At 44.9% G+C, this 26,064-nt stretch overlaps 1 protein-coding gene and 1 long non-coding RNA gene across 11 annotated transcripts; both read right to left on the reverse strand.

Moving 5' to 3' along the window:
• Positions 1-741: 741 nt before the first annotated feature.
• LOC110510296 (NLR family CARD domain-containing protein 3) lies at positions 742-21,940 on the reverse strand. 10 transcript variants are annotated; one of them, XM_036967399.1, is made up of 13 exons: positions 21,792-21,940; positions 21,466-21,689; positions 19,966-20,073; positions 19,770-19,781; positions 19,615-19,625; positions 19,290-19,533; positions 11,222-11,291; positions 10,888-11,095; positions 8,886-10,701; positions 8,492-8,665; positions 6,521-6,694; positions 6,226-6,272; positions 742-2,081 (listed from the first exon to the last, which is right to left on the reverse strand). In XM_036967399.1, exons 3-13 carry the CDS (start codon positions 20,049-20,051, stop codon positions 1,453-1,455), a joined length of 3,471 nt encoding a protein of 1,156 aa, XP_036823294.1. In that variant the 5' UTR covers positions 20,052-20,073; positions 21,466-21,689; positions 21,792-21,940; the 3' UTR covers positions 742-1,452. The 10 variants fall into 10 exon arrangements, 8 of the variants coding, with proteins under 8 accessions (XP_036823294.1, XP_036823293.1, XP_036823295.1 ...); XM_036967398.1 differs by having other exon boundaries at positions 742-1,491; positions 1,522-2,081; positions 19,290-19,625; XM_036967400.1 differs by lacking the exon at positions 19,770-19,781.
• On the reverse strand, positions 14,544-19,279 carry LOC118945272. Its single transcript, XR_005040370.1, has 2 exons — positions 18,762-19,279; positions 14,544-18,581 (listed from the first exon to the last, which is right to left on the reverse strand). It is a non-coding gene; the product is annotated as an uncharacterized LOC118945272 (long non-coding RNA).
• Positions 21,941-26,064: the final 4,124 nt, after the last annotated feature.

The raw sequence follows: 26,064 nt of genomic DNA on the forward strand, positions 1-26,064 counted from the left end.
AGTCATTTCTATTTCTGACCCAGATCGCGCCACAAGTCCTACCTTTCCCATCTTCTCATTGGTTTATAGAAGCAGGTACCAACGTGCCATCTCCTTATTGGTTATACCCACATGGGTGATTGAAAGATGAACTGTTTTGCCGGTCATCATGGTAATACTATGAAAGTTTAGATGCCAATCACCATATAAGTTCAAAGATGAAAATACCTGGAAGGAGGAGAGATGACAAACGATTTCGGTTGACCGTTTTATGTGTGGATAAATTGTCAGAGTAGAGGACCTTGTGCATTTCAGTTAAAATAAAAACTCTATGTTTATATCCCAGGACAAATTAGCTAGCAACAGCAAGCTAAATAAATAGGACAAATTAGCTAGCAAGTGCAAGCTAACTAGCTAAATTGCCATAAATGTTTAATGCTTTTCGACCTGTCCCCAAATGAATGTAATTGGTTCAGAGTTTGTTTTTGATATTTTAACCTGCGTGTCGTGATCGCGTGTGGGGGGACAAAATACATCTATGCACGAAGCCGGTTTGGGTTCCGTGTTAGTTCCGATCGAATGTGTGTGTCAGCTACTTCTTCAGATAATGTGATGGTTCACTTTTCAGATGACTGATGGCAGCACACCATCAAGCATAGGCCGTAGTGGATCGAAACGTGGTCGTTCCTAAACCCTGTGGGGTCTGAGTACATTCTGACAGTTACTTTTCTGAGTAAAAAGAAGAAACAAGGAACCAGAGAATGACTTGTTTCATTTTTATTTATTGAAAAGATAACAAATTTTAAAAAAGAACCGCTTTCATTTTCTTTGGCATATAAAAATAAAAATGTATTTGATATTTAAATGTACATATTCTATGGAAAAACATCACTACGTTACTCCACGCCCCCACCTGCCACTCTCTTTCTCCCTGATGGAGTGTTGTTTTTTAAGGAATCTTCCTTTGTGGTGTAGTTTTACATTGAGACAACACATAATATTCACTACATTTTAAATCCACAGTTAAATTAACTCATTCCCTTTGCTGTGAAGGCAGGCAATAATGAACTCATTCCCGTTGCTGTGCAGGCAGGTATGAACGAGTGAATCAGCGATCCAAGAATAAAACTCAGGTTAAACGTCAGAATCTTTACACACTAAAAAATGTGTTGTCGCATCAAAGTTTGATCTACAAAACAAAAGCCTTTTTTAACTAGTAATAATATCCCAGATCTAGAACTGAAAATGTCACATTTTACATTCTCCAAATCTAGCATATAACTGAACTCAGAATACTGATAGTTCGATACTTTAATAACTCGAACACAAAATACAGTCAACTAAGTCAACTACATCCAAACTTTAAAGTGCTCTACAGTTCCCCTTGTGACAGATGAAAACATGTCACTGGCCTGAGGCCAGAGCTCCCACAAGATTCGCTTCTGGTTGTCAAAGCTACAGTTAATTTGTCATTTAAATACTTTCTTTGTATTCACTGGGGCACAGCGATACCTGGCTCAGCGGTAACTGGCTCAGCGGTACCTGGCTCAGCGGTACCTGGCTCAGCAGTACCTGGCTCAGGGACAGAGAGGCGCCACAGTACCAGATCCGAAATGCTGGATAGAGGGGCTCAGTGAATGTGGAGTGGAATGTGTGCAGGTGGGTCATTGTGTCAGAGGAAACGCTGTAGAAGGACAGAGTGCCGGCCGGCCAGTCCAGATACACTCCTATTCTGTGGGAGCGGAAGGCGTGGTCAGGTATGGTTGTGGGCTTCTTATTGTACCTGGCAGTGTAAATATCATTATTACAACTAAGAGTCCAAGACTTGTTATTGTATCCAAGCCCACAGTCATGACCCCTTCCTTCCCTTCCTATTCCACTGTATGTTACACCAATATGGACCTCATGCCCCATCCACTCCACCTCCCAGTAACAGCGTCCAGTCAGACCCTCTCTACACAGCACCTGATCCCAGTTCTCAAATCTCTCTGTGTGGTCAGGATACGTCTGCTCCTCTTCCACCCGTGTCACCTTTCTGTTCTCCTCAGACAGAGAGAGGTTTTTGAATGCTGTGTTTGGATCCAGTGTCAATTGACAGGCATCTGACAGAAAGATAATAAAATCATCAATTCAATTTCACCTCAAAATCTGTGAGAGTTAAAAGTCACAAAAACAAAAAAGTATTTCTGAATCCCAGACTTTTGAATGACTAAAACATCACCCATAATATTGAAGAAGTACTTCTTTCTTCTCATGTCAAACTACGAGAAAGTCTGGAAAGACAGACTGAGTGGGCAGGAAGGTCACCTTGACTGGCGGTTCTTTGAAAACGACCCATGTCAAGCAACATGGACTGGCGGTTCTTTGAAAACGACCCATGTCAAGCACCATGGACTGGCGGTTCTTTGAAAACGACCCTTGTCAAGCACCATGGACTGGTGGTTCTTTGAAAACGACCCATGTCAAGCAACATGGACTGGCGGTTCTTTGAAAACGACCCATGTCAAACAACATGGACTGGTGGTTCTTTGAAAACGACCCATGTCAAGCAACATGGACTGGCGGTTCTTTGAAAACGACCCATGTCAAGCAACATGGACTGGCGGTTCTTTGAAAACGACCCATGTCAAGCAACATGGGCTCAGTGAGCAGTGTTGCAGTCAGATTATCTCAAGCAAATGTTCGGATATACAAAGCAACTCAAAACAAGACTTTACAGGATGAGTTCTGGTTACTAGGGGTGGGCCGAGTACTCTGAAAAATCAGAATCCGTAGTTAGCTAGTCATTGTTGTTCAAGCTAATAATAGTTATATTTTATATGGCAGTGGCCTCCCGGGTGGCGCAGTGGCAGCGCTAGCTGTGACACCAGAGACTCTGGGTTCAAACCCAGGCTCTATCACAGCCGGTCGCGACCGGGAGGTCCATGGGGCGATGCACGATTGGCCCAGCGTCGTCCGAGTTAGGGAGGGTTTGGCCAGCAGGGATATCCTTGTCTCATCGCGCACTCGCGACTCCTGTGGCGTGTAGGGTGCAGTGCACACTCACCGGGTCGCTAGGTGTTTCCTCCGACACATTGGTGCGGCTGGCTTCCGGGTTGGATGTGCATTGTGTCAAGAAGCAGTTGTGTTTCAGAGGACGCATGCCTCTCCCGAGTCCGTACGGGAGTTGCAGCCATGAAATTACCATGAAATTGGGGATAACATATTTATTTTTATATATATTTTATATGGCTGTTTGTGTGGCGCTAAGACATTTTGTCAGACGGTTATTGTCATGCAAATAACAGGTCAGTCTCACGGTAATTGACGGTTAATTAACATAAACAAATGTTGTATCTGCAGGCCTCCAAGCTAAATCCATTATTTAATTTTATAGAGACATTACGACAGGAAGAACAGAATATGACTTGGTCTACTGTATGTTATCTGGCTATATGCCATGCCTGTAGACTTGTTCATTTAGCAGACTAGATACTGTATGTTATCTGGCCATAGGCTGTAGACTTGTTCATTTATCAGACTAGATACTGTATGTTATCTGGCCATAGGCTGTAGACTTGTTCATTTATCAGACTAGATACTGTATGTTATCTGGCCATAGGCTGTAGACTTGTTCATTTAGCAGACTAGATACTGTATGTTATCTGACTATAGACTGTAGACTTGTTCATTTATCAGACTAGATACTGTATGTTATCTGACTATAGACTGTAGACTTGTTCATTTAGCAGACTAGATACTGTATGTTATCTGACTATAGACTGTAGACTTGTTCATTTAGCAGACTAGATACTGTATGTTATCTGACTATAGACTGTAGACTTGTTCATTTAGCAGACTAGATACTGTATGTTATCTGACTATAGACTGTAGACTTGTTCATTTAGCAGACTAGATACTGTATGTTATCTGACTATAGACTGTAGACTTGTTCATTTAGCAGACTAGATACTGTATGTTATCTGACTATAGACTGTAGACTTGTTCATTTATCAGACTAGATACTGTATGTTATCTGGCCATAGGCTGTAGACTTGTTCATTTAGCAGACTAGATACTGTATGTTATCTGGCCATAGGCTGTAGACTTGTTCATTTATCAGACTAGATACTGTATGTTATCTGGCCATAGGCTGTAGACTTGTTCATTTAGCAGACTAGATACTGTATGTTATCTGGCCATAGGCTGTAGACTTGTTCATTTAGCAGACTAGATACTGTATGTTATCTGACTATAGACTGTAGACTTGTTCATTTATCAGACTAGATACTGTATGTTATCTGACTATAGACTGTAGACTTGTTCATTTATCAGACTAGATACTGTATGTTATCTGGCTATAGGCTGTAGACTTGTTCATTTAGCTAATAAGATATGTTAAGTCCAGTGCTATTATTTTAAAGTTATATAATTTTATAGTAATGATAACTAAATAATAATAATATCTGAATAAAATGGAAAGTGTAATTATATTCCTCTTGTTTGATGGTTTTCCCATTCCGGAGCGAGTGCTCACCTGAAGTAGATATTTTAAAGAGTAAAATATCATTTGAAAAGGTCATAAAGGGTCAATTTAGAGTTATTTGGCCCTCTAACCTAACCCCTAACCCTAACCCCTAACCCCTAACCCTAACCCCTAACCTTAACCCCTAACCCTAACCCTAACCCCTAACCCTAACCCCTAACCCCTAACCCTAACCCTAACCCCTAACCCTAACCCCTAACCCCCTAACCTGAAGTAGATATTTTAAAGAGTAAAAGATCATTTGAAAAGGTCATAAAGGGTCAATTTAGAGTTATTTGGCCCTCTAACCTAACCCCTAACCCTAACCCCTAACCCTAACCCTAACCCCTAACCCTAACCTTAACCCCTAACCCTAACCCTAACCCCTAACCCCCTAACCTGAAGTAGATATTTTAAAGAGTAAAAGATCATTTGAAAAGGTCATAAAGGGTCAATTTAGAGTTATTTGGCCCTCTACCCCTAACCCTAACCCCTAACCCTAACCCTAACCCTATTTGGCCCTCTACCCTAACCCTAACGCCTAACCCTAACCCCTAACCCTAACCCCTAACCCCTAACTCCTAACACTAACACTAACCCTAACCCCTAACCTTAACCCCTAACCCTAACCCCTAACCCTTAACCCTAACCCCTAACCCTAACCCTAACCCTAACCCCTAACCCTAGTTTGGTATCATTCACAACTAAATATTTGGCCTATTTAGTTGTGAATGATACCAACCTTTAGAATGTGTTAGAAATCAAAACATATTTGGGCTGCATGACGGGACTGTAGACTATTGATGATTTGAGAAAAGTAGCAACAACAACAACAAGCTAGTTCTCTGATTCCTTGTCTTTTTTTATTTGATCTTTATTTAACTAGACAAGTCAGTAAAGAACAAATTCTTATTTTCAATGACGGCCTAGGAACAGTGGGTTATCTGCCTGTTCAGGGGCAGAACGACAGCCTTCCGGTTACTAGTTACTAGTCCAACGCTCTAACCACTAGGCTGCCTGCCGCCCCTCCACTCGAACCACTAGGCTGCCCTGCCACCCCTCCACTCTAACCACTAGACTACCCTGCCACCCCTCCACTCTAACCACTAGGCTACCCTGCCACCCCTCCACTCTAACCACTAGACTACCCTGCCACCCCTCCACTCTAACCACTAGGCTACCTGCCGCCCCTCCACTCTAACCACTAGACTACCCTGCCACCCCTCCACTCTAACCACTAGACTACCCTGCCACCCCTCCACTCTAACCACTAGGCTACCCTGCCACCCCTCCACTCTAACCACTAGACTACCCTGCCACCCCTCCACTCTAACCACTAGGCTACCCTGCCACCCCTCCACTCTAACCACTAGACTACCCTGCCACCCCTCCACTCTAACCACTAGACTACCTTGCCACCCCTCCACTCTAACCACTAGACTACCCTGCCACCCCTCCACTCTAACCACTGTTCTCTCATCAAATTATTCTATTTTAACCAATCTTTATCTTTACTAATATGTCTTTACTAATATGTAAAAATGTGTTTCCATTTAGAATGGCGCATTAATGGGCAGGAACAGGAACAAGAACAGGAAGAGGAACAGAAACAGGAACAGAAACAGGAACAGGAAGAGGAACAGGAAGAGGAACAGGAACAGGAACAGGAACAGGAGGCATGAAGTAGGTTGAAGTAGGCATGAATTCTTGTCATAAGCAGTGTTTAATTTACACCGACTTACATTTCTTAAGTGCTGATTTTAACCAACACTCGGAATTATGATCCACACTGAGAAATCAGAGGAAGAAACACACATTATAGGGGTTTTAGACAAGAGATATCATATTGGATTATATTATTATTTGCACATGCATAAATAATTATCTCAAAAACAACGGTTTTCAAGATACATTCTACTGTAAGTATTGTAAATAAATAAATAAATTATGTACAATTTTATTTTTCTTCCCCTACTATTTTTCATGTCTAAAAAAAAAAGTCTGAATATTTAGTTGTAGAGGAGTTGTAGTGTTTACCTGAGTTTCTCCAGTTTATATTGTGGATCTTCCACGATAGCAGAGAGCAGCTTCACTCCGGAGTCTCCTGGGTGATTGTGGGTAAGGTCCAGCTCTCTTAGGTGGGAGGGGTTTGACCTCAGAGCTGAAGCCAGAGAACCACAGCCTTCCTCTGTGACTAAACAGAATGACAACCTGCAGAATGGATATCAATCATTTCATTCTCAAAATGTGATTTAACCTTTATTTAAACTAGGCAAGTCAGTTAAGAACATATTCTTATTTACAATGACGGCCTAGGAACAGTGGGTTAACTGCCTTGTTCAGGGGAACAGTGGGTTAACTGGTCTAGGAACAGTGGGTTAACTGCCTTGTTCAGGGGCAGAACGACAGATTTTTAGCTTGTCAGCTCAGGGATTTGATCTAGCAACCTTTTGGTTACTAGTCCAACGCTCTAACCACTAGGCTACCTTCCGCCCCTCCACTCTAACCACTAGAGTACCTGCCCCCCCTACACTCTAACCACTAGAGTACCTGCCGCCCCTCCACTCTAACCACTAGGCTACCTGCCACCCCTCCACTCTAACCACTAGGCTACCTTCCGCCCCTCCACTCTAACCACTAGAGTACCTGCCCCCCCTCCACTCTAACCACTAGAGTACCTGCCCCCTCTCCACTCTAACCACTAGAGTACCTGCCCCCCCTCCACTCTAACCACTAGGCTACCTGCCCCCCCTCCACTCTAACCACTAGGCTACCTTCCGCCCCTCCACTCTAACCACTAGAGTACCTGCCCCCCCTCCACTCTAACCACTAGAGTACCTGCCCCCCCTCCTCTCTAACCACTAGAGTACCTGCCGCCCCTCCACTCTAACCACTAGAGTACCTGCCGCCCCTCCACTCTAACCACTAGGCTACCTGCCACCCCTCCACTCTAACCACTAGGCTACCTTCCGCCCCTCCACTCTAACCACTAGGCTACCTGCCTCCCCTCCACTCTAACCACTAGAGTACCTGCCGCCCCACCACTCTAACCACTAGGCTACCTGCCGCCCCTCCACTCTAACCACTAGAGTACCTGCCGCCCCACCACTCTAACCACTAGGCTACCTGCCGCCCCTCCACTCTAACCACTAGAGTACCTGCCCCCCCTCCACTCTAACCACTAGGCTACCTGCCGCCCCTCCACTCTAACCACTAGGCTACCTGCCGCCCCACCACTCTAACCACTAGGCTACCTGCCGCCCCTCCACTCTAACCACTAGAGTACCTGCCGCCCCTCCACTCTAACCACTAGAGTACCTGCCGCCCCACCACTCTAACCACTAGGCTACCTGCCGCCCCTCCACTCTAACCACTAGAGTACCTGCCCCCCCTCCACTCTAACCACTAGGCTACCTGCCGCCCCTCCACTCTAACCACTAGGCTACCTGCCGCCCCTCCACTCTAACCACTAGAGTACCTGCCGCCCCTCCACTCTAACCACTAGAGTACCTGCCCCCCCTCCACTCTAACCACTAGGCTACCTGCCGCCCCTCCACTCTAACCACTAGGCTACCTGCCGCCCCTCCACTCTAACCACTAGAGTACCTGCCGCCCCTCCACTCTAACCACTAGAGTACCTGCCGCCCCTCCACTCTAACCACTAGAGTACCTGCCCCCCCTCCACTCTAACCACTAGGCTACCTGCCGCCCCTCCACTCTAACCACTAGGCTACCTGCCGCCCCTCCACTCTAACCACTAGAGTACCTGCCGCCCCTCCACTCTAACCACTAGAGTACCTGCCGCCCCTCCACTCTAACCACTAGGCTACCTGCCCCCCCTCCACTCTAACCACTAGGCTACCTGCCGCCCCTCCACTCTAACCACTAGAGTACCTGCCGCCCCTCCACTCTAACCACTAGACTACCTGCCTTTTTGAAGTATTACCTGTTATATAATAAGACCCTTTTTTACTCCAAGATCACAAACACAAAGAGGAAAATACTAACCTCAGTGTCTCCAGTTTACAGTTCGGACTCTCCAGTCCAGCAGAGAGCAGCTTCACTCCTGAATCCTGCAGGTCGTTTTCACTCAGGTCCAGTTCTCTCAGCTGGGAGGGGTTTGAACTGAGGACGGAGGCTAACGCTTCACAGCATCTCTCTGTGAGGTTACATCCGTTTAGCCTAGATAATGGCAACCAGTTCAGACATCATTCTTCTTAAAAGGGAATAAATCAGAGTCATTAATGTTCAATAATGGGATGTTTGTTGTTATTATCAATTCTGGGTGTAACCTCATCCCCATGCCAATATTGCTGTCAACTTTAGATTGTAGTAAATAAATTCCTTCATGGAAGCTTCATCTACTTCAAAACAGAATATTATTAATCTAATCGACACTTACAGGACTGTTCTGGAGGCTTTGACCACTGGCATCAGCCTCAGAAGACCTTCCTCTGATCTGGAGTATTTCTTCAGGTCAAACACATCCAGCTCCTCTTCTGAAGTCAGCAACACAAAGACCAGAGCTGACCACTGTGCAGGTGACAGGTTGGCACTAGAGAGACTTCCTGATCTCAGGTAGCTTTGGATCTCCTCCACTAGAGAACGGTCATTCAGCTCATTCAGACAGTGGAACAGATTGATGCACCTCTCTGGAGAGAGATTCTCCCTGATCTTCTCCTTAATGTAATTGATTGTTATCTCATTGGTCTGTGACTTGCTTGCTGTCTGTGTCAGTAGGCCTGGTAGAAAAGTCTGATTGGAGTCCAGCGAGAGACCCAGAAGGAAGCGGAGGAACAGATCCAGGTGACCGTTCTCACTCTGTAAGGCCTTGTCCACTGCACTCTTGTGGAGGTTTGCCTGTAGGTTGTCACCAGACATCTGGTGGTTTCTGGTGGTGGTTCCAGGTTCTGCCATTAGATTTAAACTGTCGTTGTTGAATGTGACAAACACGTACACAGCACCCAGAAACTCCTGGATGCTCAGATGAACAAAGCAGTACAGCTTCTCCTGGTACAGCCCATTCTCCTCTCTGAAGATCTGTGTACACACTCCTGAGTAGACGGACGCTTCTGTGACATCAATGCCACACTCTCTCAGGTCTTTCTCGTAGAATATCAGATTCCCCTTTTCCAGCTGTCTGAAAGCCAGTTCTCCCAGTTTCAGGAGGATCTCCTCATCTGTTTTCATCTGTGAATCTGACTCAGCTTCCTCTGGTCCTTTGGGAAATTTCTGTTTTTTGTGCAGTATGGTAAAGATCAGGAAGTGTTTGTACATTTGAGTCAGAGTCTTGGGCATCTCTCCGCTCTGTGCGTCACCCAACAGCGTCTCTAGGACAGTGGCAGAGATCCAACAGAACACTGGGATGTGGCACATGATGTAGAGGCTCCTTGATGTCTTTATGTGTGAGATGATTATGTTGGCCATGTTCTGCTCGTCGTGGTATCTCTTCTTAAAGTACTCCTCCTTCTGTTGGTCATTGAACCCTCGTATCTCTGTCACCTGGTCAACACACTCAGGAGGGATCTGATTGGCTGCTGCTGGTCGGGAGGTTATCCAGAGGAGAGCAGACGGAAGAAGATTGCCCTTGATGAGGTTTGTCAGCAGCACGTCCACTGACGTTGACTTTGTGACGTCACAACAGTGCTCATTGGTCTTGAATTCAAGAGGAAGTCGACACTCATCCAGACCATCGAAAACAAACAGAACCTTGTACTTGTCAAAGTTGGAGATTCCTGATTCTTTGGTTTCCGTGAAAAAGTGATGAAGAAATTCCATCAAGGTGTATTTATTCCCCTTCATCATGTTCAGATCTCGAAAAGGAAGTGGAAATATCAATTGGATATCATGATTTCCTTTTCCTTCAGCCCAGTCCAGAATGAACTTCTGCACAGAGATAGTTTTCCCAATGCCAGCGACACCCTTTGTCAACACAGTCCTGATTTCTTTGTCTTGTCCAGGTAAAGGTTTAAAGATGTCGTTGCATTTGATTGGCGTCTCTTGCGTTGCTGGTCTCTTGGACGTTACCTCGATCTGTCTCACCTCATGTTCACGATTGACATCTCCACTTCCACCCTCTGTGATGTAAAGCTCTGTGTAGATCTTACTGAGAAGGGTTGGGTTTCCTTGCTTGGCTATTCCCTCAAACACATTCCTAAAGTTCCTCTTCAGATTGTATTTGAGTTTCTGTTGACATGCAACAAGTTCTCCTAGAAGACCTGACAATGCAGATCACCCGTGTTAACATGTCACAACAAAGTCAAAAAGTTTCAATGAAGAATATATTATAAATTATTCTACTAGTTTTTTTTTCTGTGGACATGTAAATTGCTTGTGAATAGCAGGAAAATTGTAGAGGTCTCTCGGTAGGTTAATCATTTGTAGACATTAATGGTCGGTCTTACTGTTCTCCAGTGTGTCAGCGAGCTCCTTCTGGTTCATGTTCCTCAGGATGTGTAGTGTGATCTTCAGAGCCCCGTCTCTGGCACTGCTCTCCTGCTTCTCATCTTCACCATCTACCACTTCCTCAACCTCCCTCTGAACTTCATTCAGTATCCTCTTGAACCTCTTCAACTCACGTTTTACCAAAACAACGACCCGGTCTTCAAGCACCTGAAATGGACAACAAATACAGTATTTATACGAAAACAAACCCAGAACAGTTCACCAAAACGAAATGTACGCTGGTGTGTTATTTGTGGAGTCAATTTTATATGTTTGTATGATAAACCAGCCCACCCTGAATATTGAGTTCAGATCCGTTCGTTGATTCTGGGCAGCCTCAACCTGTAGTTTCTCACATTGGACTCTGTGGACAGAATAAGACAGGTTACAAGTCTTGTTTCCTGGTTATAGGGAGCCATCCATGGGACAACCACTGACGGCCAATTAATTAATCGCCAGCTGATCTATCGTTAAGCGGAAAATGTCATGTTTAATACGTACTTCTTGAGCAGACTAAAAGTGATTTATCTATTTGAAGATCATGCCGTAGAAATTAAATAAATTATTTATTTATTATTTTTCAACACACTTTATATTAACGGAAGAAATCATAGTGTAGAATACATTTTTCCTTTCCAATGGCTAAACTAGATGGCTAAACTAGATGGCTAAACTAGATGGCTAAACTAGATGGCTAAACTAGATGGCTAAACTAGATTAGCATTTCCCTGTTAGTCTACACCTGTTGTTTACCAGGCATTTCACTGTTAGTCTACACCTGTTGTTGTTAGTCTACACCTGTTGTTTACCAAGCATTTCCCTGTTAGTCTACACCTGTTGTTTACCAAGCATTTCCCTGTTAGTCTACACCTGTTGTTTACCAAGCATTTCCCTGTTAGTCTACACCTGTTGTTTACCAAGCATTTCCCTGTTAGTCTACACCTGTTGTTTACCAGGCATTTCCCTGTTAGTCTACACCTGTTGTTTACCAAGCATTTCCCTGTTAGTCTACACCTGTTGTTTACCAAGCATTTCCCTGTTAGTCTACACCTGTTGTTTACCAAGCATTTCCCTGTTAGTCTACACCTGTTGTTTACCAAGCATTTCACTGTTAGTCTACACCTGTTGTTGTTAGTCTACACCTGTTGTTGTTAGTCTACACCTGTTGTTACCAAGCATTTCACTGTTAGTCTACACCTGTTGTTGTTAGTCTACACCTGTTGTTGTTAGTCTACACCTGTTGTTGTTAGTCTACACCTGTTGTTTACCAAGCATTTCCCTGTTAGTCTACACCTGTTGTTTACCAGGCATTTCACTGTTAGTCTACACCTGTTGTTGTTAGTCTACACCTGTTGTTGTTAGTCTACACCTGTTGTTGTTAATCTACACCTGTTGTTGTTAGTCTACACCTGTTGTTGTTAATCTACACCTGTTGTTGTTAGTCTACACCTGTTGTTGTTAATCTACACCTGTTGTTGTTAATCTACACCTGTTGTTGTTAGTCTACACCTGTTGTTGTTAATCTACACCTGTTGTTGTTAATCTACACCTGTTGTTGTTAGTCTACACCTGTTGTTGTTAATCTACACCTGTTGTTGTTAATCTACACCTGTTGTTGTTAGTCTACACCTGTTGTTGTTAATCTACACCTGTTGTTGTTAGTCTACACCTGTTGTTGTTAATCTACACCTGTTGTTGTTAATCTACACCTGTTGTTGTTAATCTACACCTGTTGTTGTTAGTCTACACCTGTTGTTGTTAATCTACACCTGTTGTTGTTAGTCTACACCTGTTGTTGTTAATCTACACCTGTTGTTGTTAATCTACACCTGTTGTTGTTAGTCTACACCTGTTGTTGTTAATCTACACCTGTTGTTGTTAGTCTACACCTGTTGTTGTTAATCTACACCTGTTGTTGTTAATCTACACCTGTTGTTTACCAAGCATTTCCCTGTTAGTCTACACCTGTTGTTTACCAGGCATTTCACTGTTAGTCTACACCTGTTGTTACCAAGCATTTCCCTGTTAGTCTACACCTGTTGTTGTTAATCTACACCTGTTGTTGTTAGTCTACACCTGTTGTTTACCAAGCATTTCCCTGTTAGTCTACACCTGTTGTTTACCAGGCATTTCACTGTTAGTCTACACCTGTTGTTGTTAGTCTACACCTGTTGTTTACCAAGCATTTCCCTGTTAGTCTACACCTGTTGTTTACCAAGCATTTCCCTGTTAGTCTACACCTGTTGTTTACCAGGCATTTCCCTGTTAGTCTACACCTGTTGTTTACCAAGCATTTCCCTGTTAGTCTACACCTGTTGTTTACCAGGCATTTCCCTGTTAGTCTACACCTGTTGTTTACCAAGCATTTCCCTGTTAGTCTACACCTGTTGTTTACCAAGCATTTCCCTGTTAGTCTACACCTGTTGTTTACCAAGCATTTCCCTGTTAGTCTACACCTGTTGTTTACCAAGCATTTCACTGTTAGTCTACACCTGTTGTTGTTAGTCTACACCTGTTGTTGTTAGTCTACACCTGTTGTTACCAAGCATTTCACTGTTAGTCTACACCTGTTGTTGTTAGTCTACACCTGTTGTTTACCAAGCATTTCCCTGTTAGTCTACACCTGTTGTTTACCAGGCATTTCACTGTTAGTCTACACCTGTTGTTGTTAGTCTACACCTGTTGTTGTTAGTCTACACCTGTTGTTACCAAGCATTTCACTGTTAGTCTACACCTGTTGTTGTTAGTCTACACCTGTTGTTGTTAGTCTACACCTGTTGTTACCAAGCATTTCACTGTTAGTCTACACCTGTTGTTGTTAGTCTACACCTGTTGTTACCAAGCATTTCACTGTTAGTCTACACCTGTTGTTTACCAGGCATTTCACTGTTAGTCTACACCTGTTGTTGTTAGTCTACACCTGTTGTTGTTAGTCTACACCTGTTGTTACCAAGCATTTCACTGTTAGTCTACACCTGTTGTTGTTAGTCTACACCTGTTGTTGTTAGTCTACACCTGTTGTTACCAAGCATTTCACTGTTAGTCTACACCTGTTGTTGTTAGTCTACACCTGTTGTTACCAAGCATTTCACTGTTAGTCTACACCTGTTGTTTACCAGGCATTTCACTGTTAGTCTACACCTGTTGTTACCAAGCATTTCACTGTTAGTCTACACCTGTTGTTGTTAGTCTACACCTGTTGTTGTTAGTCTACACCTGTTGTTACCAAGCATTTCACTGTTAGTCTACACCTGTTGTTTACCAAGCATGTGACAAATAACGTTTGATTTATTGATAGATTATAAGCAGAATGCATGTTTCGCTTGAGAAAGTAAACACACCAAACCATTCTGCTCACAGCTCTATAGAAATGTGATCAGATTGTTGTTGTTTATAGAAACGGCCACGGTGTAATGGCCAATAGATCCTAATCCTACAGCAAATTAAGCGTGTTATTGTCACCATAAAAGGTGTGTTAAAAAATAATAATTAGTCGGAGATATAATGCTCATTCACACGCGCAGTGTTTTACGACAGATATGATTTATAACACAAAAACATGACGTGCGCCAAATTTATAAATATCTATATATTTTTTTACGTACGTATTCTTTTCGGAAATATTGTAACATTTACGCAATAGTCATAAATGAGGCCCCTGGAGTTTACTACACAGCACCTGGATTAGAACCGGTCAGTTTACTACACAGCACCTGGATTAGAACCGGTCAGTTTACTACACAGCACCTGGATTAGAACCGGTCAGTGGAGTTTACTACACAGCACCTGGATTAGAACCGGTCAGTGGAGTTTACTACACAGCACCTGGATTAGAACCGGTCAGTGGAGTTTACTACACAGCATCTGGATTAGAACCGGTCAGTTTACTACACAGCACCTGGATTTGAACCGGTCAGTTTAATACACAGCACCTGGATTAGAACCGGTCAGTTTAATACACAGCACCTGGATTAGAACCGGTCAGTGGAGTTTACTACACAGCACCTGGATTAGAACCGGTCAGTGGAGTTTACTACACAGCACCTGGATTAGAACCGGTCAGTTTACTACACAGCACCTGGATTAGAACCGGTCAGTGGAGTTTACTACACAGCACCTGGATTAGAACCGGTCAGTTTACTACACAGCACCTGGATTAGAACCGGTCAGTTTACTACACAGCACCTGGATTAGAACCGGTCAGTGGAGTTTACTACACAGCACCTGGATTAGAACCGGTCAGTTTAATACACAGCACCTGGATTAGAACCGGTCAGTTTACTACACAGCACCTGGATTAGAACCGGTCAGTGGAGTTTACTACACAGCACCTGGATTAGAACCGGTCAGTGGAGTTTACTACACAGCACCTGGATTAGAACCGGTCAGTGGAGTTTACTACACAGCATCTGGATTAGAACCGGTCAGTTTACTACACAGCACCTGGATTTGAACCGGTCAGTTTAATACACAGCACCTGGATTAGAACCGGTCAGTTTAATACACAGCACCTGGATTAGAACCGGTCAGTGGAGTTTACTACACAGCACCTGGATTAGAACCGGTCAGTGGAGTTTACTACACAGCACCTGGATTAGAACCGGTCAGTTTACTACACAGCACCTGGATTAGAACCGGTCAGTTTACTACACAGCACCTGGATTAGAACCGGTCAGTGGAGTTTACTACACAGCACCTGGATTAGAACCGGTCAGTTTAATACACAGCACCTGGATTAGAACCGGTCAGTTTACTACACAGCACCTGGATTAGAACCGGTCAGTGGAGTTTACTACACAGCACCTGGATTAGAACCGGTCAGTTTACTACACAGCACCTGGATTAGAACCGGTCAGTGGAGTTTACTACACAGCACCTGGATTAGAACCGGTCAGTTTAATACACAGCACCTGGATTAGAACCGGTCAGTTTACTACACAGCACCTGGATTAGAACCGGTCAGTGGAGTTTACTACACAGCACCTGGATTAGAACCGGTCAGTTTAATACACAGCACCTGGATTAGAACCGGTCAGTTTACTACACAGCACCGGGATTAGAACCGGTCAGTTTACTACACAGCACCTGGATTAGAACCGGTCAGTTTACTACACAGCACCTGGATTAGAACCGGTCAGTGGAGTTTACTACACAGCACCTGGATTAGAACCGGTCAGTTTACTAAACAGCACCTGGATTAGAACCGGTCAGTGGAGGTTACTACACAGCACCTGGATTAGAACCGGTCAGTGGAGGTTACTAAACAGCACCTGGATTAGAACTGGTCAGTTTAATACACAGCACCTGGATTAGAACCAGTCAGTGGAGTTTACTACACAGCACCTGGATTAGAACTGGTCAGTTTAATACACAGCACCTGGATTAGAACCGGTCAGTGGAGGTTACTAAACAGCACCTGGATTAGAACTGGTCAGTTTACTAAACAGCACCTGGATTAGAACCGGTCAGTGGAGTTTACTAACCAGCACCTGGATTAGAACCGGTCAGTTTAATACACAGCACCTGGATTAGAACCGGTCAGTTTACTACACAGCACCTGGATTAGAACCGGTCAGTGGAGTTTACTAAACAACACCTGGATTAGAACCGGTCAGTGGAGTTTACTAAACAGCACCTGGATTAGAACCGGTCAGTTTAATACACAGCACCTGGATTAGAACCGGTCAGTGGAGTTTACTAAACAACACCTGGATTAGAACCGGTCAGTGGAGTTTACTACACAGCACCTGGATTAGAACCGGTCAGTGGAGTTTACTACACAGCACCTGGATTAGAACCGGTCAGTTTACTAAACAGCACCTGGATAAGAACCGGTCAGTTTAATACACAGCACCTGGATTAGAACCGGTCAGTTTACTAAACAGCACCTGGATTAGAACCGGTCAGTGGAGGTTACTAAACAGCACCTGGATTAGAACCGGTCAGTTTAATACACAGCACCTGGATTAGAACCGGTCAGTTTACTAAACAGCACCTGGATTAGAACCGGTCAGTGGAGGTTACTAAACAGCACCTGGATTAGAACCGGTCAGTTTACTAAACAGCACCTGGATTAGAACCGGTCAGTGGAGGTTACTAAACAGCACCTGGATTAGAACCGGTCAGTTTACTACACAGCACCTGGATTAGAACCGGTCAGTTTACTACACAGCACCTGGATTAGAACCGGTCAGTGGAGTTTACTACACAGCACCTGGATTAGAACCGGTCAGTTTAATACACAGCACCTGGATTAGAACCGGTCAGTTTACTACACAGCACCTGGATTAGAACCGGTCAGTAGAGTTTACTACACAGCACCTGGATTAGAACCGGTCAGTTTACTACACAGCACCTGGATTAGAACCGGTCAGTGGAGTTTACTACACAGCACCTGGATTAGAACCGGTCAGTTTAATACACAGCACCTGGATTAGAACCGGTCAGTTTACTACACAGCACCTGGATTAGAACCGGTCAGTGGAGTTTACTACACAGCACCTGGATTAGAACCGGTCAGTTTAATACACAGCACCTGGATTAGAACCGGTCAGTTTACTACACAGCACCGGGATTAGAACCGGTCAGTTTACTACACAGCACCTGGATTAGAACCGGTCAGTTTACTAAACAGCACCTGGATTAGAACCGGTCAGTTTACTACACAGCACCTGGATTAGAACCGGTCAGTTTACTACACAGCACCTGGATTAGAACCGGTCAGTGGAGTTTACTACACAGCACCTGGATTAGAACCGGTCAGTTTACTAAACAGCACCTGGATTAGAACCGGTCAGTGGAGGTTACTACACAGCACCTGGATTAGAACCGGTCAGTGGAGGTTACTAAACAGCACCTGGATTAGAACTGGTCAGTTTAATACACAGCACCTGGATTAGAACCAGTCAGTGGAGTTTACTACACAGCACCTGGATTAGAACTGGTCAGTTTAATACACAGCACCTGGATTAGAACCGGTCAGTGGAGGTTACTAAACAGCACCTGGATTAGAACCGGTCAGTTTACTAAACAGCACCTGGATTAGAACCGGTCAGTGGAGTTTACTAACCAGCACCTGGATTAGAACCGGTCAGTTTAATACACAGCACCTGGATTAGAACCGGTCAGTTTACTACACAGCACCTGGATTAGAACCGGTCAGTGGAGTTTACTAAACAACACCTGGATTAGAACCGGTCAGTGGAGTTTACTAAACAGCACCTGGATTAGAACCGGTCAGTTTAATACACAGCACCTGGATTAGAACCGGTCAGTGGAGTTTACTAAACAACACCTGGATTAGAACCGGTCAGTGGAGTTTACTACACAGCACCTGGATTAGAACCGGTCAGTGGAGTTTACTACACAGCACCTGGATTAGAACCGGTCAGTTTACTAAACAGCACCTGGATAAGAACCGGTCAGTTTAATACACAGCACCTGGATTAGAACCGGTCAGTTTACTAAACAGCACCTGGATTAGAACCGGTCAGTGGAGGTTACTAAACAGCACCTGGATTAGAACCGGTCAGTTTAATACACAGCACCTGGATTAGAACCGGTCAGTTTACTAAACAGCACCTGGATTAGAACCGGTCAGTGGAGGTTACTAAACAGCACCTGGATTAGAACCGGTCAGTTTACTAAACAGCACCTGGATTAGAACCGGTCAGTGGAGGTTACTAAACAGCACCTGGATTAGAACCGGTCAGTTTAATACACAGCACCTGGATTAGAACCGGTCAGTTTACTAAACAGCACCTGGATTAGAACCGGTCAGTGGAGGTTACTAAACAGCACCTGGATTAGAACCGGTCAGTTTACTAAACAGCACCTGGATTGGTGGGTTTAGCCTCAAAAAGAAGGATGTGATTAAACATTTTAGAAAAAGGTTCCGGGACATTATCCTCGTAAGGGGGAGGGTGCCGTAGTATTGAAAACCGCGGTGGTTAATCATTTTGACCCTTATCTTTTTGAGAGAAAAAATATGATTAAATTTGTTTGTTTTTAAAGATTACTTTTATTAGTATAAAATTATATAATTTTCCAAAGTTTTTTTTGTGTACAATATAGCTCAGTATTTGTTTGATATATTTTATGCACTCTTTATCAAATTAGCCAATCATTTCTACACTTGGCGCCTCTGGAAAGTACCATGCTCAAGGACACAACGGAATGTGGCATCTACAATTTTATACCAGCAACCTTCCAGTTTCCAGCTCACTTTAGGCTAGATTTTTACTGTCAGACACGGGATTCAAACTAACAATCGTCCAGTTGCTAGCTTGCCTCTCTAACCGCTAGGTTACCTGAACCCCCTGCTAACATTGTTGCCCCGGAAACACATACAGATACAGCTTACTTTGGTTCTGTTATTACAGGTGCATCCACTGACTGGTCACTCTTCATGGACAGACAGCTGGGTACAGGGGAGACTGGTCTCTCCGGTCCAAAAAATACAGGTACATCCATAGACCAGTCACTCTTCATGGACAGACAGCTGGGTACAGGGGAGACTGGTCTCTCCGGTCCGAAAAATACAGGTACATCCACTGACTGGTCACTCTTCATGGACAGACAGCTGGGTACAGGGGAGACTGGTCTCTCCGGTCCGAAAAATACAGGTACATCCATAGAAAAGTCACTCTTCATGGACAGACAGCTGGGTACAGGGGAGACTGGTCTCTTCTGATGGAGCCTTTTAGATAAACCCAGACCAGAACATTCAGGCCCACAGGGATGTAGAATACTGAGTCTATGATTCAATATCTAGACTATCGATAGAGAAACTAGTTCAGTGGGAAAATCTCAGGAGGATCAATTAACTCATTCATGCTCTTACCTGTCTTTGTCTCTTAAGTTGTAAGTTGAATCCATAGACGCAACAGGCACAAGAGAGACGTTCATTTAATGACTATATAATTATGGATGAAATCTCAAGTTATTAAAGAATAGCATTAGAAGCATTAAACTTTTTTTTTTTAAGTATCAACTGTACACAAGCGAACTCTTGTCTCGTCGTTGTTTTTTGCACTCACCTTTCGGCCTCTTTTACAGCGTCACGGTCCTCAAAGATACGCCTGTTTGCGTCAGCGGCCGCCTCGTTCACCTCTGAGAGACTCATTTTAGGAGGTAGTGCTGTTTTACTGTGGGACAAGTACAAGTACAACATTCCAAAAACAGAAAGATTTGACTATTTTAAAGTCCTGAACGTCACTTTGAGCGCAATGCTGTTTTCTTTGTGTTGTCAGTGTAAAGGTCATAGGTACATACTTCATTAACCTTGGCCACAAAATGACATCCTGGTCTTCTCTCTTTTGAGTACAACCTGATAACAAACCAGTTCCATAAAGGAAATGATCACTTGATATCTCTCAAACCATATCAGAGAAAGTTGAAGGTAACAGGAATGTGACTGGAGTGGGGGAGGGGGTGGGGGCTAGGTACAACACCTAAACCGTTACAAATTCCTCCGATTATTTAAACATCAATATTTAATAATTATTATTATTCGCACAAAGTGAATTTACATCAGTTTTAAAAAGAAATATATATATTTATATACATATCAAATTAGAACTCAGTGCCTGTAAATATAATTCGATTTCTATGGATACACTGTTAACGCGTGTAAATACTCTGTCCTGTACCAACTGTCCACAGCCATCCTAACATTCACCTATATGTAAGTGGCTATAAGAAAGGATAGAGGAGGCCATGAAAAATAGACGAGTAAACACTGATACAGACAGAACGCTTGAGAGCTGTAGTATAGTGGACTGGTCCATATCTGTGTGAGGTTTACTGAAATGGCACAGCGCGGGCTCAAATTCATCATAACAATCCTTTTGTGAATAAATAAGGCTTTTACCCCTTCCTTTACAAATAATCTTTCAAACGGAGGGTTTCCGTGACCTTATATTAAGGATTATTGGTCTTATACTGTTCAAATGTATTGTGAAGTTAGGAGTAATTGTTCAATTAAAATGTAAAATGTAGCGTCGGCTCGCTCTGTCCACACGGTCATAACACTCACCGGCCCCAGACGCTTAGTTTGGTACGACTTGTGTCCATAATTATATAACAAACACACGCACATTTAAACATGTTATTGTATTTTGACCTTTTTATAGGTCTGGGAGGGGCTGATGTCAATTCCTACAAAATAAATCGATATTTTGGGATTCTCCCGGAACAGCTGATTAAAACGGTATCTTCCCTCTACCTCACACGGAACTCCGTGTATAGCTGTTGACCTTTACAGCACCTTCTATGAGGCAATACATCTTTTCCAGGAACTGTTACGACACCGTCATGTAATACCGTATATATCCACGATCCTCGCCGTGAACCACGTTACAAGTACCACCAAGTGGTCTTTATCTATTGGCGCGATGCGTCGGAGGTCTGGTATCGACAATAGTATCATGTACAACAAACCAGTCAGACTTGTAGTGTGTTTTATTTGAGAGGTTTAAAAACAGCCTCTAGCCTGCCCATTCATGTTTTTGTTAGCTCAAGAGGTTTTAAAGTGTTACCTTCAGTAAAAGTGTCCCAACAGTTGTTCCAACGGATATCCCAGTAGTTGAGCGGTAAGTACATCTTTACGTTAGAACCTGTGTCGTGAAGCATAAACACCCTCATGGAATGTGACTGGCAACGATTTACATCACATGACAGGTGATCTTCTAAGGCCATAAGTCAACCTTATCCATGAAAATGTTTGACTGATGAGCGCATGTTGGTTCTGCTGTAAATGAAACTGAAAATGTTCATTGTCAACCGTATATTTCAATAACCAGGTTATTATTGAAAAATATAGAATAAAACAAATTATTTGTTGAATTATTATTGAATAACTTACCTGATTGAACACAAGATAGATTGCTAGAGAGAGAAAAAAGGACAAGATGGAATCTGTTTACTACTGACTTAAAGAGAACAGAGCATACTTCCTCGAGGGTCGGGTAACTAGTCCGACCAGTGGTGTGGTGACTTACAGTCAGTCATGTGACGTCATGACTGTAACGGGGGTCAAGGGGCACATGACTGTAGTGTAGTGACTTACTTCATAACACCATATGAAGTAAGAGCCAATAACTGTCAATCATTAGCATGTTCTGTCACAGACAGGCATTCTGAACACAAAATAATATTTTAAATTATTCATAATATGTCATTCTATTTAATAAACCCCGCAGTGTTACTATCATAGAATTGGTTACTATTATGACTGAGGCATCGGAACAAACTCAATGGAGTCGACATCCTGAAAAGCTAGGTTTATTTACAGCAACAACTACTGTACATGGACTACAGCACTTATGACAGACAGGATATAGAATTAACCTTTACAGAGGGGGCCACACACACACACACACAATATGGAAATAGAACAAGATAAACAAACAGAGGTCTAGGGAGCTACTTTAATAAAGTAGGAAATATTCTGTTTATACTCAAGTTTAGGATGTGCATATCACCTATTCTTTAATGTTTATTTCAAATCCAGACTTGAACCAAGACAAGGCCCTGGTTGGTGAAGCATGGGGACAGGCCCTGGTTGGTGGAGCATGGGGACAGGCCCTGGTTGGTGAAGCATGGGGACAGGCCCTGGTTGGTGAAGCATGGGGACAGGCCCTGGTTGGTGAAGCATGGGGACAGGCCCTGGTTAGTGAAGCATGGGGACAGGCCCTGGTTGGTGAAGCATGGGGACAGGCCCTGGTTGGTGAAGCATGGGGACAGGCCCTGGTTGGTGGAGCATGGGGACAGGCCCTGGTTGGTGAAGCATGAAGACAGGTCCTGGTTGGTGGAGCATGGGGACAGGACCTGGTTGGTGAAGCATGGGGACAGGCCCTGGTTGGTGAAGCATGGGGACAGGCACTGGTTGGTGAAGCATGGGGACAGGCCCTGGTTGGTGGAGCATGGGGACAGGCCCTGGTTGGTGAAGCATGAAGACAGGCCCTGGTTGGTGGAGCATGAAGACAGGCCCTGGTTGGTGGAGCATGGGGACAGGCCCTGGTTGGTGAAGCGTGGGGACAGGCCCTGGTTGGTGAAGCGTGGGGACAGGCCCTGGTTGGTGAAGCGTGGGGACAGGCCCTGGTTGGTGGAGCGTGGGGACAGGCCCTGGTTGGTGAAGCATGGGGACAGGCCCTGGTTGGTGAAGCATGGGGACAGGCCCTGGTTGGTGAAGCATGGGGACAGGCCCTGGTTGGTGAAGCATGGGGACAGGCCCTGGTTGGTGAAGCATGGGGACAGGCCCTGGTTGGTGAAGCATGAAGACAGGTCCTGGTTGGTGGAGCATGGGGACAGGCCCTGGTTGGTGAAGCATGGGGACAGGCCCTGGTTGGTGGAGCATGGGGACAGGCCCTGGTTGGTGGAGCATGAAGACAGGCCCTGATTGGTGGAGCATGAAGACAGGCCCTGGTTGGTGGAGCATGGGGACAGGGCCTGGTTGGTGGAGCATGAAGACAGGCCCTGATTGGTGGAGCATGAAGACAGGCCCTGGTTGGTGGAGCATGGGGACAGGGCCTGGTTGGTGCAGCATGAAGACAGGCCCTGATTGGTGGAGTATGAAGACAGGCCCTGGTTGGTGGAGCATGGGGACAGGCCCTGGTTGGTGGAGCATGAAGACAAGGCCTGGTTGGTGGAGCATGGGGACAGGGCCTGGTTGGTGGAGCATGGGGACAGGGCCTGGTTGGTGCAGCATGAAGACAGGCCCTGGTTGGTGGAGCATGGGGACAGGGCCTGGTTGGTGGAGCATGAAGACAGGCCCTGATTGGTGGAGCATGAAGACAGGCCCTGGTTGGTGCAGCATGGGGACAAGGCCCTGATTGGTGCAGCATGAAGACAAGGCTTGTTTGGTGCAACATGGGGACAGGCCCTGGTTGGTGGAGCATGGGGACAGGGCCTGGTTGGTGGAGCATGAAGACAGGCCCTGATTGGTGGAGCATGGGGACAAGGCCTGGTTGGTGGAGCATGGGGACAGGCCCTGGTTGGTGGAGCATGGGGACAGGCCCTGGTTGGTGGAGCATGAAGACAGGCCCTGATTGGTGGAGCATGGGGACAAGGCCTGGTTGGTGGAGCATGGGGACAGGCCCTGGTTGGTGGAGCATGGGGACAGGGCCTGGTTGGTGCAGCATGAAGACAGGTCCTGATTGGTGCAGCATGAAGACAAGGCCTGGTTGGTGGGGCATGGGGACAGGCCCTGGTTGGTGGAGCATGGGGACAGGCCCTGGTTGGTGGAGCATGAAGACAAGGCCTGGTTGGTGGAGCATGGGGACAGGCCCTGGTTGGTGCAGCATGGGGACAGGCCCTGGTTGGTGCAGCATGAAGACAGGCCCTGGTTGGTGGAGCATGGGGACAGGACATCAACAGAGCTTGGTGTTTATTACCAGAGGTCAGGACATCAACAGAGCTGGGTGTTTATTACCAGAGGTCAGGACATCAACAGAGCTTGGTGTTTATTACCAGAGGTCAGGACATCAACAGAGCTGGGTGTTTATTACCAGAGGTCAGGACATCAACAGAGCTTGGTGTTTATTACCAGAGGTCAAGACATCAACGGAGCTTGGTGTTTATTACCAGAGGTCAGGACATCAACAGAGCTGGGTGTTTATTACCAGAGGTCAGGACATCAACAGAGCTTGGTGTTTATTACCAGAGGTCAGAACATCAACAGAGCTTGGTGTTTATTACCAGAGGTCAGAACATCAACAGAGCTTGGTGTTTATCACCAGAGGTCAGGACATCAACAGAGGTCAGGACATCAACAGAGCTTGGTGTTTATTACCAGAGGTCAGGACATCAACAGAGCTGGGTGTTTATTACCAGAGGTCAGGACATCAACAGAGCTTGGTGTTTATTACCAGAGGTCAGAACATCAACAGAGCTTGGTGTTTATTACCAGAGGTCAGAACATCAACAGAGCTTGGTGTTTATCACCAGAGGTCAGGACATCAACAGAGGTCAGGACATCAACAGAGCTGGGTGTTTATTACCAGAGGTCAGGACATCAACAGAGCTTGGTGTTTATTACCAGAGGTCAGAACATCAACAGAGCTTGGTGTTTATTACCAGAGGTCAGGACATCAACAGAGCTTGGTGTTTATTACCAGAGGTCAGGACATCAACAGAGCTGGGTGTTTATTACCAGAGGTCAGGACATCAACAGAGCTTGGTGTTTATTACCAGAGGTCAGGACATCAACAGAGCTGGGTGTTTATTACCAGAGGTCAGGACATCAACAGAGCTGGGTGTTTATTACCAGAGGTCAGGACATCAACAGAGCTTGGTGTTTATTACCAGAGGTCAGGACATCAACAGAGCTGGGTGTTTATTACCAGAGGTCAGGACATCAACAGAGCTTGGTGTTTATTACCAGAGGTCAGGACATCAACAGAGCTTGGTGTTTATTACCAGAGGTCAGGACATCAACAGAGGTCAGGACATCAACAGAGCTTGGCGTTTATTACCAGAGGTCAGGACATCAACAGAGCTGGGTGTTTATTACCAGAGGTCAGGACAACAGAGCTTGGTGTTTATTAGATGTATTATAGGTCATCAGATGACCTAATGTTGGAGAAATACCCCACAATGGTGCAGATCATGAATACTCCCATTTGCCTTGGTAAAATGTATTTAGTAACATAAAGCAAATCACATTTTCACCAACTCTGGGCAGAGTGAGTGTGCACGTTTGAGGCAGCCCGATTCTGATATTTATTTCACCATTTTTATAATTTAACCTTTATTTAACTAGGCAAGTCAGTTGAGAACAAATTCTAATTTTCAATGAAGGTCTAGCAACAGTGGGTTAAACTGCCTTGTTCTCGGGGGAACAGTGGGTTAAACTGCCTTGTTCTCAGGGGAACAGTGGGTTAAACTGCCTTGTTCTCGGGGGAACAGTGGGTTAACTGCCTTGTTCTCAGGGGAACAGTGGGTTAAACTGCCTTGTTCAGGGGCAGAACAACAGATTCTTACCTTGTCAACTCAGGGATTCAATCTTGCAACCTTTCAGTTACTGGCCCAGATGCTCTAACCACTAGGCTACCTGCCTCCTCTCCACTCTAACGACTAGGCTACCTGCAGCCCCAGATGCTCTAACCACTAGGCTACGCTGTAGCCCCATATTGGTT

This window comes from Oncorhynchus mykiss, chromosome Y, assembly GCF_013265735.2.
Source record: "Oncorhynchus mykiss isolate Arlee chromosome Y, USDA_OmykA_1.1, whole genome shotgun sequence".
Taxonomy (NCBI): Eukaryota; Metazoa; Chordata; class Actinopteri; order Salmoniformes; family Salmonidae; genus Oncorhynchus; species Oncorhynchus mykiss.

Coding starts and splice junctions, on each gene's coding strand:
- LOC110510296 (XM_036967395.1), bottom strand. CDS start 20,051: ATGAGTCTCTCAGAGGTGAACGAGGCGGCCGCTGACGCAAACAGGCGT. Junction 10,702..10,887: donor CGCTGACACACTGGAGAACA/GTAAGACCGACC, acceptor CTGCATTGTCAG/GTCTTCTAGGAGAACTTGTT. Junction 6,273..6,520: donor TATAAACTGGAGAAACTCAG/GTAAACACTACA, acceptor CTGATTTCTCAG/TGTGGATCATAATTCCGAGT.